This window comes from Passer domesticus, chromosome 3 (genome assembly GCF_036417665.1).
Source record: "Passer domesticus isolate bPasDom1 chromosome 3, bPasDom1.hap1, whole genome shotgun sequence".
Classification (NCBI taxonomy): Eukaryota; Metazoa; Chordata; class Aves; order Passeriformes; family Passeridae; genus Passer; species Passer domesticus.
This window is the reverse complement of record NC_087476.1, coordinates 20,645,444-20,661,490: the sequence shown is the minus strand read 5'-3', so window position 1 is coordinate 20,661,490 and position 16,047 is coordinate 20,645,444. Positions and strand designations below refer to the sequence as shown.

General features: G+C 38.2%; 1 protein-coding gene across 3 annotated transcripts in view; it reads left to right on the top strand.

The window, feature by feature from the left end:
- ERICH1 (glutamate rich 1) overlaps window positions 1–13,918 on the top strand; it is a 65,918-nt gene extending 52,000 nt beyond the window's left edge. For 2 of the 3 annotated variants that reach the window (XM_064412073.1, XM_064412072.1), the window contains 3 exons: window positions 5,490–5,867; window positions 8,604–8,795; window positions 13,344–13,918. In XM_064412073.1, the coding sequence (XP_064268143.1) occupies window positions 5,490–5,867; window positions 8,604–8,795; window positions 13,344–13,435 (662 nt within the window). In that variant the 3' untranslated portion in view covers window positions 13,436–13,918. The remainder of the gene's footprint in view (window positions 1–5,489; window positions 5,868–8,603; window positions 8,796–13,343) is intronic. The other variant, XM_064412074.1, reaches the window with a different exon arrangement.
- Window positions 13,919–16,047: the final 2,129 nt, after the last annotated feature.

The following is a 16,047-nucleotide window of genomic DNA, read 5'->3' as shown; positions in this document are numbered from 1 at the left end:
CAATAAAAGTTAGCTTGTTGGGTGTCTTCTTGTCAATATTTTTTTATTATTTTTCATTGTTTTCTGTTTTTCTTTGAAGATAGAAACTGGCTGTGCTAACTTTTCATTATCACAGTTCAGTAAGCTGCATGTGTAAACAGAGTTCTCTTATTTCATTTAGTCTCCTTTTTGACATATATGTACCTCTGTTCTGTTAAAGAAACATGAGTTTGCATGGAGAAAACATTTAAATCTTTCAGACAAGATAAGATAGGCTGTTAGAAAATTACTTTTTCTTTTAGTGCTAACTTACCTTCTGAGGCTGCTCATCCCTATTTCCGTATCATACTATCAGTCAGGGTAGTGTGACTGTCCACCTGCGTGGTAAACTGCATCCAAAAAGGAATCTGTGCCAAAAAGAAAGAACTCTGAGCAGTCCTTGAGAAAGGGGTTCTTCTAAGGCTGAAAGAAATGCCTATGAAATTATGACTGTGACTGGAAATTGTGTATGGGCATTCCATCTGGAAGACACTTTGTTTAGTGTGAAGGAGCACCAAGTGCAGACTAAACAGGTTAGAGTCAATTGCTCCTGGTTAATTGAATTATGCGATCAATTAAGCAATTTGTGGAGCAGCGGTAGGTCTTAGGAGGAAGAGAGGTGACAGACCAATATGGAACAGGAGAAGAATCATCAGCTCTTGTGGAATTAGAGCAAGCTGTAGCTATAGTTGTGGCTAGAGTTAGTGTGGTTCAAAAGCTATTCTTATCATTGTTGCTTAAGTACTTACTCAACATACTCAGATTGCTTGCATAGTGTATATTCCCTGCATTTTTTAGAATTGCTTGGCTTTGACATAACAAATCTTTTCTGTCAGTGGGAAGAATTATTAGAATGAAATTTGTATCTATTGAAATTTTATCAGGCCTCCCTACTGGCTTGAAATGTAGAGAAAAGTTCAAATTTGGGTCTTGTTTGGGGTTTTCTATAAAACAGTGGATTTTGTTTATTAGTAAAAATCATCTGATGAGCAGACTCATGTTGAGAAACACCTTCCTGTGTACCAGTATTTCCCATAAAAGAGACTGATTCTTCTCAGGTGTTGCAACCACCTAGTCAGAGCTCATCATCATCTCGATTTCCTTTGTGGTTAATGGAAGGGGAGAGAGAGAGATGAAGTCCTTCAGATTGTATTTCTATCCCTGCTGGTTTAGGATGAGATAAACTACTTTCTGAAGAAGAAAGTGTCTTTTGGGTTATCAGAGGGAGCACAGGTCTAAGTATGCACTAAGTATTTTCAGGCAGCTAAAGCTGTGGGAGGCGAATCCCACTGAATATGTCATTTGTTAAGGTCGTTGTGTGGGCTGTGACATAAACTTTATGGTGTATGTTTCTTGTATAACTTTCATTTATATTTTAGTATGGCTGTTGTAATCAGGTAGCCTTGCTGGTTATATGAACAAGCAGTTCTCTTGGCTCCTCTGCATGCCACGTGCATGGGAAATCTATAGCAAACTGTACCATTAATGAAAAAAAAAAAAAAAAAAGGTTTTACTTTCCTCTGTTAGGTTGTGAAACAGCTCAGATGTCACCTTGTTTTCACATAAGGAGGCAGAAATTAAGTCTATTTTATTACTCTTTCAGGTCAAATCATACAAATCTTTTTGGAGTTTCTTTCTCTGCTAACTTCTGTGAGAGTCCTCCTTTTGCCTGCCAAACCTTACTGTTCTGGAATTATGCTAAGAAACAAACACAGCATTACAAGCTTGAACAGTACAATAGGTTTATATAATAGCTTTGGAATATTTTTCCTGTTATTTTCCATCTCTTTTCTTATGTATGCAAACAAGGTGTTAGCTGTTGTGATCACTGATACCAACTGAGCAAATGTTTTCATTGAGCTTTCCATGCTGATGCACCGGTATGGCTTTTGTTTTTCCTGGGCTGATAACAGCTCACTTTACCCCTACCAGCGAGCTGTTTGAATTAATCCCTTTTGTTTGCATTGCTTTGCATTCATAAGCATCTAATTGCATTTGTTCCTGATGTTGAATCACTGGTAGCTCCCACACATGGAACAGTAGATACTACACAGATACTAGAATACAGGGCAAAGAATAGCCAAAATTGCTAAAGGACTGCCACTCCAGCTCCTCAAGAGAACTAGGTAGAGTCTTGTATTTGTGTCCTGTGTTGGAGGAAAGTCAGCATAGTTCTGGCTTCCTTTCAGTCAGGCGTTTATCTCAATACCTACACATGGGAAGACTATATTCATTCTGCCTTTTGACAGCTTCACCGTGGTCTCGTCAGGACTTCTGCTTTCCTGAGCTACTTAGGATAAGGAAACTTTTGGATTTGGCTCAAAACATTGGTTATCTTAAGCCCCATCCTGGCTTCTGCCCTGTTTTTTTTCAAGTAATCTCAAACCAAAGAAGGGTGCTTGGCTGCACACCATGCTGTAGTTTCACTGAGATTTGGGGATCTCAGATGCTTAAAGAACAAGTTAGGCTGCTTTGCTGAGAGCATAGATTAAAGTAGTGTTATTAGCAAACAGTGCTGTTCGGGTCAACAGAGGGCTGAAAAATTTTGCAAAATGATGTATGTATATTTGCAGTGAAATTCACCTATTTTAACACAAATACTTCCATGAAAATCCAAATTAGATCTCAAGATGAAACACTGATGTTTTGTTTATAGCATCTTTCACCATTCATATCTGCCTTCAGTTCTGATATTTTATGCCTTCAGGATGACACAGACGTTATTTTTCCCACATCCCATATGTCCAAATCACATACAAAGATATTTAGCTCAAATACCATGGGTGTGAAACATTCCGCACTGTGGGTCCAGGGTGACGTTTGGCGTGTCTTTAATGTGCTGTGGTGTTCAGTTACAATACAGCAAATTTATTTTTATGCAGCCTTCTTCATTGAAAGTATGGAAAATTGCTTTGCAGTGAGTCATCTGACAGCTAAAGAACTAAAAGTCTGTAGTGATATTTAAAGAGAAAGTGCTCAGAGCTGACAGAGTTCAAGACAGAAAAAGAAACAGAAATTAAAGAGAGAGCCTCCAACCATGGAGAAAATAGCGACAAAGACTGGTTAGGGGGAGGAGTGATGAGAAAGCCAAACACGCTGAGAATGTCTGAGACAGTTCAGGAGATTATGCATATCATTGTGAAACAAGCATTAGGCTTCACATGTCTCTCCTGTATCACACCAGCCTTAGCCAAGCAAGGTTGCTTTGACCCTAAGAGAATGGTGTAAATCCAAATAAGAGTACTAGGCTCAGGGCACTGTAAGGAATTTAGAAGAATGCAGGTATGGGTTGAGGGAAGGATTAATGTTTTAACTTTGTAGAGAAAAAATTAGAATGTGGTGTTTTCACCTTGGCTGAATGCCAGGCACCCACCAAAGCCATTCTATTACTGTCCTCAGCTGGACAGGAGATAGAAAATGTTACTAAAGGTTCACAAAATAAAGGCAGGGAGAGATCACTCAGTGATTACTGTCATGGGCAAAACAGACTCAGCTTGGGGAAACTAATTGAATTTATTACCAATCAAAATTAGAGCAAGATAGTAAAATCAAATCTTAAAAACACCTTTTTGTGCTCCCCCCAGTCTTCCCAGGCTTAACTTTATTCCCAGTTCTCTACCTCCTCCCCACCAGCAGCACAGGGAGATGGGGAATGAGGGTTTCAGGCTCTTCATATCCTCAGGGGAAGGAGTCCTTCTCTGACATGGGGTCCATCCCACGGGAGACAGTCCTCCAGCATGAGTCCTTCCCATGGACTGCAGCTCTTCATGAACTGCTCCAGCATTAGTTCTTTCCCACAGCATGCAGCCCTTCAGGCACAGTTTGGGTCCTCTGTGGGGTCACAAGTCCTGCCAGCAAACCTGCTCCAGCATGGGCTTCTATCACCACAGGACCACAGATCCTGCCAGGAGCTCCAGCATGGCTTCCAGTGGGGTCACAGCCTCCCTCAGGCTTGCACTTGCTCAAGTGGAGGGTCCTCACAGGAGGATCTCTGCTCCACCATGAACCTCCATGGGCTGCAGGGGCATAGCTGCTTCACCATGGTCTTCACCACAGACTGCAGGGGAATCTGCTCTGGCATCTGGAGCACTTCTTCTCCACTGACCTTGGTGTCTGCAGAGTTGTTTGACTCACATATTCTCACTCTGCTCTTCTCTATTTGCAATTGCATCTGCACAATAACTTTTTCCCCCTTCTTAACTATATGTTACATATATATTTTATATATATGGATAACTGTGTTACCCCAGAGGCATTACTGCCATCACTGATGACTCAGCCTTGGTCAGCAGCAGGTCCATCTTGGAGCTGGCTGATATTGGCTCTTCTGGACATAGGAGAAGCTTCTAGCAGCTCTTCACTGAAGTCACCACTGTACCCCCTGTGACCAAAATCTTGGCATGCAAACTCAATACATAGAAGAAAACTGGCATTCTGCAATCCATGATGTTTAAATGTGTGGGGATTTTGTTAGAACATGCATAAGGGAATTCCAGTTAGTTAGATAGCAGTTATTATAGACATGAATATGGACTTCAGCAGCAGGGCACTCAGAGGCAAGATAGTTTTTTGCTTCTGGCCAAATCTTCTTTGGCTAGTGCTATAGGGGCTAATTGTCAGAAGTGAGTGTGTAGGAGGAGTAATCAGTTCAGGGTCAAAGATTACTTTAGAACTTGGGCTTTGTGTATAGGGTTAAGGTCTGAGTAAAGAAGCGCAAAAGTTGTCCTGAAGAGCAAGAGGGACTTATTTCCTGTGACATCTGAGGCTTTTGAAGAATTAGGTAGTAAGGAAATGATAACGTAGCAAGGGAACAGAACCAAGGCAGGCTGTTAAAGAGATTAGAGATTACTTGCCAAGGTCACTGTTGCCTTGTATGGTTTTTTCTGTAAAGTTGATGTGCAAAACTGAGCTAGCAGTAAGATATCCCAAAGGAGGAGAATGCTTAAGAAGGAGAAAAGAGATGAGTCAGAAACGTATGCCTGGTGTTTTTAAAGCACAGCACTGTCATGAATGGATATCATCAATATAAACATCTTTCATTCTAAATTATGCACATTCTTCTTGTGGTCTTGGTCAAGTCTACCAACTGGTGGTGTGGGACTCTGGGGGGCTCTCTCATGTCATGTCACCCAGTCTGTCCATACTGGTTTTTTGCTCTGGGCATTCTTTTGACCTCACTCTGTATAGAACCATATTATCTGCCTTAAGAAAGTAAATGGGATGTAAAGTATGTAGCATGAAGGAGGGTACTTTGTTGAAAGCAGAAGGGGAAAAAGCGTGTCTTTTTAATACATTCAGAAAAGTTGACTTTGACATTGTAGTACTGAAAGACATTGTAAGCATAAAAGTAAGGTTAGAGCCACTCAGGTATCCCAGAATTTGAAGGGTGTCATATTTCATTGTATGCAGCTCTAAAATGCTTATTACAGATCCTCTTATTTACAGCTCTCATGTCTCTTTTGAATCTGCAGAAGAGGAATATCAAGGGCAAACCAAGAGAAAGCGCATTCGAAGGAAGAAACAAAAGAGCAGTTCACAAATCTCTAGTAATTTCCATGGAGAACAAACAGATTTGGGAATGCAAGAGACTGTTGTTCAAGATAATTTACAGCTGCAGCAAACAGACGGTCCCAAAATAAGCAAAAACAAAAAGAGGAAAATGAAAAAGAAGCGACAGAAAGAAAAAAAGAGAGCAGCTGGCTTAGTAACAAAAACTACCAGTGTGGATTTTACATATCAGCCTGACAAAAGCAACAAAGAAGAAGCAGCAGGCTTAAAAGACATAGGTGAAAAGGCAGATAGCATTCTGGACTTCCTGCAGGCAACACAACAAATTTATTTTACTGACAGTATGTACCACTCTTTCTCATTTCTTTTTATGAGTATTACCACACAGGGGAAAATGGATATGCATTTATTACCGCTGTAAAATGGGACAAATCTACTAAAGTGTCTCTCTTGAAGAGAGGCATGTGAGAAGAAGTAAGGCATGTGAGTACCTAGTATTTGTCCCACTTTCTGGTCTGTACATTAATATGCAAGAATTCACATCAACAGAAAAAACCTGTGGTCCTCTGGCTTTAAAAATATACATGATGTTCCGTGCTCTTCTCATAAACATTCAAATGCACTTGGGACAGGTTGTTAAAATTCCTTTTCCCCTCTGCAAGCAAACATCCTGAAGGATTACTTGCTTTCAATGAACTTCAAATAAGGGCAATTGCTATCCTAAACTACTTCCATGCTTAGTATCTCTGAACCAATCTACTTTTCTGAATGCTCTGTGTCCCAGGAGATTTATTTGAATTCTATAAGGAAATCTAGACAAACAGCAGGTACAAGAACAGGGAAGATACTATTGGCACTAGGAAAGTATATTGGCATAAAATGTTTGTGAAGAAGTTGAATGGGAACTGATGCTCAATCAGTCAAACTGATGCTTCCTAATACTTTTTTAAAAGAATTGCATGGATTTATCCCTAATGGTCTATCCAATGTTCATTGGTCACTGTGGAACTAAATGGAGAATATTAAATAGCTTACCTACCTGTATTAGTCCATCTTGAGGCAGTGCTGTCAGTCTCTAAGTACCATAAAATTCATCTTTTGGTTACAGAATTACTGTAAAAACCTTGTTAAGATGACATCAGAGATTTCATGCTAACTTTTTCAAGATTTATACATAGAATTTTCTTTGCTTAATGTTAAATTTTCCTGCTGCATCAGGTCTTCATACTAAGCCTAGCATTTGAAATCTATCCTACTTTCTGGCTAAGGTACTTCCATCACCAAAATTAAAAATTTTACTACTTCACCATATGGCCAAGTAAATGCAAGCTAAGCTACTTGCATTTGCGGTAGTGGAGCTCCACAGTGACCAAGCAAGATTGCAAATTCTTCAAGTTCTGCTGTTAGTACATGACCCAGAACAGAAACCTGAGTAATTGTCCACAGCTGTGTTGCATGTTGATTTTTTTAAGAAAGTGTTGTTGAACTTGCAGCTTTCCTGCAAGTCAAGTTCAGGTTTTGGTAGTTTTTGACTGACTGGCTCTAGTTTCAAACCAGCACATTGGAGTGTTGAGCCAGTGAGGACCTTGGAATCCACAGAGGGGAATTCTTGGTTGAAAGGAATTTCATCTACAGATGAGATATGACATCCATAAATCAGAGTGTGACTAACTTTCTTGTTAGGCAAATCCCAGTTTATATATAGATCTGGCATTAAGCTGTTTGCCTTTTCTAGTTGAATTACTTTAACACTCCCAATTATTTTTTTTTAGATAAAATTGGAAGCCATTGCTTTTAGTTACATTTTCAAATGGTCACATTGGATTATACTTCTAGTACATATGTTAAAAATCTGAATGGGGAAAATTCTGTACTTCTCAGATGTCTTGCTGGTAAAAAAAAAAGAATTAAAGGGAGTCTGGTTAAAGGGACAGACAACATGTTGCTGGAATGAAAGAGTGAATTTATGGTTTAGTGCTGTATAAACAGTTGTATTGGATGTGGCTGAGCTGGAGCTCATTTGTGCACAGCAGCCCTCAGACTGCTTTGGAAAGGTGCTGATAACACACCAGAGTTCTGGCTGCTGCTGGGCAGTGCTGGCATCTTATCAGTGCTGGCTCTCCAACATTGCCCTCCATCAAGGGGCTGGGAATGGACAAGATCCTGGGAGAGGACAGCCAGGCCAGCTGACCCAAATTAGTCAAAGGGATATTCCATACCAGATGACATCAGCTCAGATGTAAAAGCTAAGGGAGGGAGGAAGAACAGGGGCATTTGTTCTTTTACAGTGTTTACCTTCCAGAGCAGCCACTACATGGGCTGCAGGCATGCTTCCCAGGAAGTGGCTGAACATCACTTGCTGGTGAAACATAGAGAATAAACCCTTCTTTCTTTTTAATTACGTGTCTGTAAACATCTGGTAGTTTTGGTTGAGTTTTTTGGTGGTTTTGGGTTTTTTTTAGCAAACTGCCTTATCTCAATCTATGAGCTGTTTTTTGTCTCATTTTCTCTGCACTGTCCCCTGGGAAGGGGAGTGATGGAGCACCTTGATGGGCGCCTGGCATCCAGCCAAGGTCAACCCATTACAACGTGTGTCCTTCTCTGTGATCTTGCATGCTGCAATAGTTGCTTTTTAAAGAAAAACATAAAGGGGCAATAACAAAGTAGTTTTTGCCTCCAGAAGTACTTTGCAGTAGTTCCACAGAGCTTTTTCCTTCTCCAAATGTCTGTGCAGTTCATAATACACAGTGTGTAGGAAGCAAAAACACGGTGCTTTGGCCACAGTACAGTTTCTTCTTCACACCTTCTTTCTCTGCTAACTTTGAAAATTTGATTCTTCTTGCATTCCTATCATTATGAACCCTATTGTCCTTTTTACTTACTAATTTTTGTTGTTTTTGCTTACCATTGTTTTAATATTTAACAAAAAATGTTTAACAAGCTACTCTTTAGTGTCTGATATTTGGTTGTAATTTGTACTAAAAAAGAAGATGCTGTCTTAGGAAAAAAATTGTAATTGGGAAAATTCTCTGAGTTCACTGAAAATTTTTAACATAGTTTTCTAACTGTTTTTGCAGAGAAGTCACAATGCAGAGATGCTGTAAATTCAGCAACTGCCCAAGAGCTCTTACAATGTCTTGAATTTCGCACCATCTCTTCCTCAGATGTGACTCATCTGCATCGGCTGAAATCCCTTGTATTGCTACAGGATATTGAGAGATTGAAGGATGCTTTGAAACAATTCCAAGAACAATCTATGATGTCTCCTGGTAGGTACTATTCACTCATGTTCACACACTGATATTTTGTGTGAATTATAACTCACACAGCTTTATTTTTTTGAATTAGGAAGCTGTAAATAATGATGTAATAGAAAATATATGCTTATACAAGATATGAAGACATAATTCCCACCAAAAATACAGCGATATCCCTATTTTCCATTTGTTTACAATCACTATATAAGCTTTTCTCACTTTGCAGCAACTACAGAATATTACATGATTCAAGGTTTTAAACCAATATTTTTAAAATCTAAAATTTTTTAAGATTTAATAATAATTAAAGCATATTTTTACTACATTCCCATGGGAGACTTTTTAAATTGCAGGAATTAACTTGTTTATCTTGGAGATTTCACTCCTCCAGCTAAGGATTAATTTTACATGCATAAAAATCAATAAAACCCATTATTTTTTTCTTCCTGGTCATCACGTGATTTCTTTAATACACAGACTTTGCAAGCTAAACTTTGATTTACCATTTTGGTTTTGTTTAAATATAAACATCTGGTTGAAGTTTCTAGAAAATACTGTTGATAATGCAAAAATTTACTCTTTATAACAAATATTATTCTGAAGTCATTCATAAAAAGAAAAATTACTGTGTTACTAAATTTTTTCATGCCTGAGGCACAGGCTCCTTCTGTTCTTTATTATAACCCCTATAATTTTAGTAGAATCTCTTCTTGTACAGTTAATAGTTCTTCAAGTGAGTGTGGGATCAGCATGTAGTCCAGATGAGGTATAATGATTCATTTTTCATGTAGTCTTCATTTAAACAGTCATTGCTACTAGTCATTAGAACATGTGTTGCAGCATCAGACAAAAATCTACAAGATGTGCTGAATTTTCTTGCCTCCCAAAGAATTTAGTCAGAGTTGAGAGCAATTAGCTACAGCGTGAGAGAATCTCAACCATTTTAGGTCGTACTCTAAGTCTTTTGAAGAGTAACAGCAGAATGGTAGCAGTGTGGTAACAGTGTAATTAAGACTGTAGCCATTGGAGGCTTAGCAACAGCGTTCAAAGGAGAGACATCTGCTTGTAGCTTCATTAAATATTTTACAGCACGATAGTGGCTAAAGATCCTCACCTAGACTGGAGCCTACTGGATGCTCTGTGTTGGACACAGAGAGGAGAGAATTCCTGCCTGTGGAGTTCAGATCTGATACATTTTGAAAAGGATGCTCTTACAGAAGTACATATGTATTCTTTTACGAGTAGATATGAGGTATGACAACCCTTAAGGTTCTGATGGATGTGAAGTATCCACAGAGATATATCATATATCCATGGAGAGAAATCCTTCTGTGCATTTCAAGCCTACAATCTCTGATCTTAATTACAATCACAGTCTCATTGGATGTAATACATGTGTGGAAACCAAGTAGAACTCAGCAGGAATCATGAAAATGTTATTACCCTTTATTGAATGAACTAATTCAGTTTTTCTTGATTCAATCCAAATGGAATTGAAGTGACAACATTCGGGATATTCTTTACAGGCCTTATCTAACTTCTCTACAATACAGTTGGAGTTCTTTCGGGCTTTGCAGCCTTGAGAAAAATTGCTCTGTTTACTTTTGTATAGCAGAAATGTCAAAATGAAGAAAGAAAACAGAAGCAAATTAAAACCCCTAATTTTCTAATGTATGTATTCATCACTTGAAAAAGCAAAAGAAAATTTTCTGAGTGATTTTTAAAATTCAATAATGTTTCTGTTGGTACAGCCTTGAATTGTTTACTCTTCCAGTTGATTTTTTCCCTAGTAACTGCTGTCACTCTGGGCACAATTCTAATCTCATTCCAAGTTCACAGTGGTGTAACCATAGTAGTTTATTTGATATTCATGAGGTACAACAACATAAGAAAGAGGAAAAATACATTCTTATGAATTATTAAAGGATAATTAAGCACCTGCTAGTCATTAAGTTTCCTCAGCAGACTTTAAAAAATACATTCTGTTTGTAATTCCAGAAGTTCAGTGAATGAAAATACAATGCTCTGAAATTTTTCTTTGAATTAGACCTTTAATTATACTATTTTTCTTTTTCTGTACATTTGGCTCAAAATTGGGTCATCTTGTCCAGTGTGGGTTTTTTATATTTTAGTTTTCACTCCCAATGAGCAGGTGATGAAAGTTAAGAGGTTACAAAGACCTTTGTAAGATAATACCTTTCTATAATAAAAACTTGAATTTGTTAATAGACACTTTGTTGTATCAACAAATTCAAGTTCTTATTATAGAAAGACAAGTTAGGGTTGTTTATGAAGCTAAAAATGCACAGTACATAATAGTATTTTCTAATTTTTTAATTATTTATCTTATTATCTTGTCATTCCATATTAACATGATAAAAAACCCTTTGATTTTAGGAAGTTGCATTATTTTTACAAAATAAACATTTTATTCCCTGTAGTTCAAGAAACAGTATGTTAACCCTTTTGCCCATGGTTGTGATTCTACTTCTATGCCATCATCAAGGAGGTAAAGATGGGTGCTACGTTTTGTTCAGTTTTATCTTTAATTCCAGGAAGGGAAGCATAAGAAAAAAATAAGAAGTGATGCATCTCTTCATATAAGTGCACATCCTCCGCTAGTAAAAGTTACAAATTATCCACACCATTATGTTTTTTATTTCCTCATCTATGGATGTTATGGTTTCATCCAACTTTCCACTGGGATTACCAAGTCCCACTTGGCAAGCTTATGCCTACTGGTGATAAGAGTGCTTTAGAATAAAGGCATGGGCTGTTCCAGGTCTGCAGATTACAAATTCAAAAGCACTAGTTCAATACTGTGATTTGGTATTTCCTTTGCATCTCTTAGCTGTTACTCAGATTGAAATCATAATGCATCCAAAAGAAACAAGAAACAAATTTCTGTTTTATCTTAAGCTCTTAGATCCCAATTTTTTCAGTCGTATCAAAGAAATTGTTATCAAGGGTGATGGTAGGGTCTGATAAAATTTTGCAGGAAAAGGAAATACTAAGGAGATTCAGACACACAAATTATCAACATTAGCTGTTATCTTTTAACTCTTTGTTAAATGAGAAAAATACTTAAACAAGAAAATCTCCATGGTTCAGAGGTACTGGTTGTTCTGTTTAGTTGTCATCCTCCGTCAACTTACCTTGCACTTTGTGCTTCCAGTGCTCTGTCAAGTTGCCTTTGACCTTGTACATGAATGATCAGACAAAGCTGAGGCTGGTCAAGAGTGTTCATGGTCAAGTGAACATGGTTATCTAGAGTGTCATTGTTCTCAGTTGGAAAAGAGAACAAAAGCCCTATTACTGGTTCCATTTATTTGGCAGTCATTAACAAAAAGTACTTACCTCTACCAAAACTCTTCTGTATGTGCAGGGAGGAGAAAGTTCATAAGTCACATAGACATGGATTTCTCGTGATGGGGACTTTGCTGAGCTCTGATAGAAAGTCTGTGGCCATTAGCAAAAGGAAGCCAGAGACCTTCATGGTCCTCCACAGTGCAGTGGGCAAAGGAGAAGAGCTGTGACTGGAAGTAATGCTCCCTTTGCTGGCTGGAAGCTGGCTTTGCAAATGAGATCTACTGAATTCCCATTTCACATCAATTATTAAAGCATAGGTGATCTAATTTAAAAAAAATCATTATCTCCTAATTTATGAACTCATTTATGAACTTCTGCTCATCAACTTCATTCTGTTATCTATTAACATTTTCCTTTTGTTGGTTGGTTTCAAATCTCAAACATACTCTTCCCTTGTTGCCTAGGAAATTATCACTCATGGCAGAGCTAGAAGCTTCTTTTAACTGCCTTTTTTTGGAGAATTGTCATTTATATAAGTCTTCATTGCAGGGGGAGGTACATTTTGCAGACCAGAGTTAATATAGTTACTGTGTGCCAACAATGCAGAGGCTGGAAATACAGAGGCCTTAAAATGATGAAATTTACACCTTTTTTTTTTTAATGAATGAGCATTCAAAGAAAAGGAAATTTGAAAACTGTATTAGTGTAATGTTATAGAATCATTATAGAATCATCTTAAATGTGATTATTATGTGATAAGTACTGCAGTAAATCGTATCATGAAAAAATTAATAAAGTCACATAGGTAATCTCTGAATTCAAAGACAGGAGTCGTAGCCTTTTGAGACTTTAATGCAGCTATCTGTACAGTATGACTCATTCTTTACAGGGGCTTCTAGGTACTACTGTAGGTTAAATAATGATCTGTGAAACTCTGCAGACAGAAAGAAGCCTTGCCCCTATGATCATGTCATTTCAATCTCATTTCTTCTGAATTATTGAATCATAACAAATAGGAAATTTCAAAGTGTATGAGCAAAATTGGGTCTCATAAAAATGACTGACCTCCTAAAATAAAATGCACCTGCTTATATAGAAATGTATAGGTATTAGTCTTCAAGGTCCAGCATATGCATTGGTTTTACTGAAATGTTAATATTGAATGGAAATAGATGTTTGCACCAGTCTTTTTCTTAGTGTTCAGAAATGTCATGCAGGTATTTCAGGAGGAATGTGTTTTCTCTGTTTCAGATCATGCCAAGGTAGCCACATCTCTGTTTCACTACTGGATTACAGATATACTTCCTGTGAAGAACAGGAAAAGTAAAAAGCCTTACCCATGAGTCCATATGCAGAGGATTAAAATTTAATATACAGACTCTTAACCAATTAGCAATTGCTCAGGAAGAGCAGTGTAAATACACATTCTACACTTTCAGGTAAACGAACAAAAACTCCAAAGGACAGTAAAGGTAAATGAACAAAAACTCCAGAAGAGAATGAAGGTATAACTACAGTGTGACTTTTGTGATGGGTTGGTCAAGAGTATGGCCTGAGTCTTCAGCTGCATTAATATGTACATTTCCCTTTAGGGTAAGGGACTTGACTGGAATGATAAAGTCTCTATCTGGTATTTTGTTTAAGAAGTATAACATTATTTTTTTTGTTTGTAAGTTTATCATTCATTTCTGGAAGTTATATTTCTTGACTTTTTTGTATATCTGCTTGCCTGGAAAACAGAACTATATTTTTTTATATTTAAACCTAAGCAACGTTATGTCTGAGGAGTGTATTTTTGCTGAATAAACTGCTACATTGTGGACATAGATACGTTTCTATATGTGTGTGGTGTGGGTCATGTAGGTCCTGTTTGGAATTATGCAGAAACTTGGATGGCATTTTCAGAACTACTCCATGGCTCAGCCTGTTACAATCCAATGGGTTTCACTGACTTCAAAGCTGTGGTACTGGGTTCTCTCTCTCTGATTACTGTGTAATCTGTCTACTGCTGTCTAATATTTCTGCAATTGAATTTATCCAAGTGTAAATACTACAGTAAGTAATATCCATGGTTGCAAAATGTTTTGGAATAATGAAGAAAAAAGTGCTTTGTGAGAGGCTCTTCTCTCACCTCTATCATTCATCTGACAGGTGATACAGAGCAAACCATGTCTTATATCTAGGTGTGTTAGCATTGTCATCTGTAAGATAGGGGCAACATATTTAACTCCTCCAGCACGTGCATGGAGATACACTACTGATGAGACTATACAAACATTGCATGGGGTTTTTTGCTTTGTTTTTTTCTGTTTCATTATACTGCCTGATGTATCCCGTTGCAAGGCATTGGTTTAGTGATGCTCAAAATTTGTAACAAAAGTAAAATCATAACTCTTCCTCATTAATTGAAGAAATTAAAAGGGGTTTGGTAATACACCAAATGATTTCAGGTGCAGAAAAATCATTCTTATGGCTAAAGGGGGCTTTGTGCAGCTCTGAAGAACTTGAGTTTGGTTTGTGTCTGGTAGGAAAGGTGTATAAACCAGACTTTGCAGAGGAGAAACTAATAGTGTGTTCCCTGTTTTAGTGTTCCTGAATTGCTAACACATCAGCATTGAACTGTAGCTGTGACTTTTCACTGAGATCCTGTGTGCCTCAGTCCCACATCTGGAGAAAGAAGAAAACATCACTTGAATGTGAAGCACCTAGATACTCTTCTGAACTGACTCATGGGAAATTAATCACTTCATCCTCACGTTAAGGTTTGAATGTCACACAGTAAATGAGGCTTAGAAACTGCAAAAAAGGATACACAGCAACTCATTAGGTAAGCATCATCCGTCCTAAACACTGAACATGAAAAAAAATGAACAATTTCATGTAGTCAAAGATAGACTTTTGAAACATAAGTACAAAAGAGATCAAATTAGGACCACAAAAATCACCCTAGTGTCTGCATTTCCTGATACTTGAGTGATTGTACTGAGGGAGGTTATAGGGCTGCTGCCTTGAGTAGATCCCAGGACCTGGAGATTCCTCCTCTTTCTCATCTGGGTTCCTGGTTAGTGTACCTGGAGATCTGGGTGACTCCAGTTTCCACACTTCCAGGTTCAGACAGTAGCAATGCTTAAGCACATAGCTCAGGGACACACACACACACACTACACTCAGATGTGACTGCACAGCGCTTTGATCCCTTGAATAGCAGGACAGCCAGAGTCCTATCCCTGCCTTGTGGGCCCTTGTGCCTGCTCTGTGGCTCTCCTGCACACCAGCTAGTCCAGCCTGGAAAACACTACCACACATTCACACACTCATCTCACAGGCACTCATGTCACAGCCTTGTTTATTGCTTTAATTTCTCTTACTTATTATTTCTCTTTCAGTGTTTGGCTATTTTTCATAATCAGAGAATGGTTTGAGTTGGAAAGGATATAAAGGTCATCAAGTTCCAGCCCCCCTGCCATGGTCAGGGACACTTTCTACTAGACCAGATTGATCAATAATAAAGTGATTTTTAAAATTAAATTGAATTTTGAATAGCTGCATATACATGAGCAGATTTGATATCTTTGCCAACCAGAAATATTTTCACAGAATCACAGAATGGGTAAGATTGGAAGGGATCCCCACAGTGGGATCATCTGGTGCAGACTCGCTGCTAAAGCAGGGAAAAATGTTGTACTATTCCAGTGAGTAAAAGTTCACAGTTCAAAAATGTACTTTGCTTGAACCAGGTAGTAATGGATAAAAGATTACTTTTGGTCTGTCTTTTTCCCTTTGCTGTCACCACTGTAAGAGCCTTACATTCTGAGCAGAAATCAGCTGGCCCCAGCTAAGCAAGCCCAGGAGCATTTTCTGAGTGTAGCCAGTTCATCACTGATATTTGGTGTCTTTGCACATGACCTGTGAGAGGAGCTGAATCTCACACTTACCAAACCTGCCACAGTTGCAC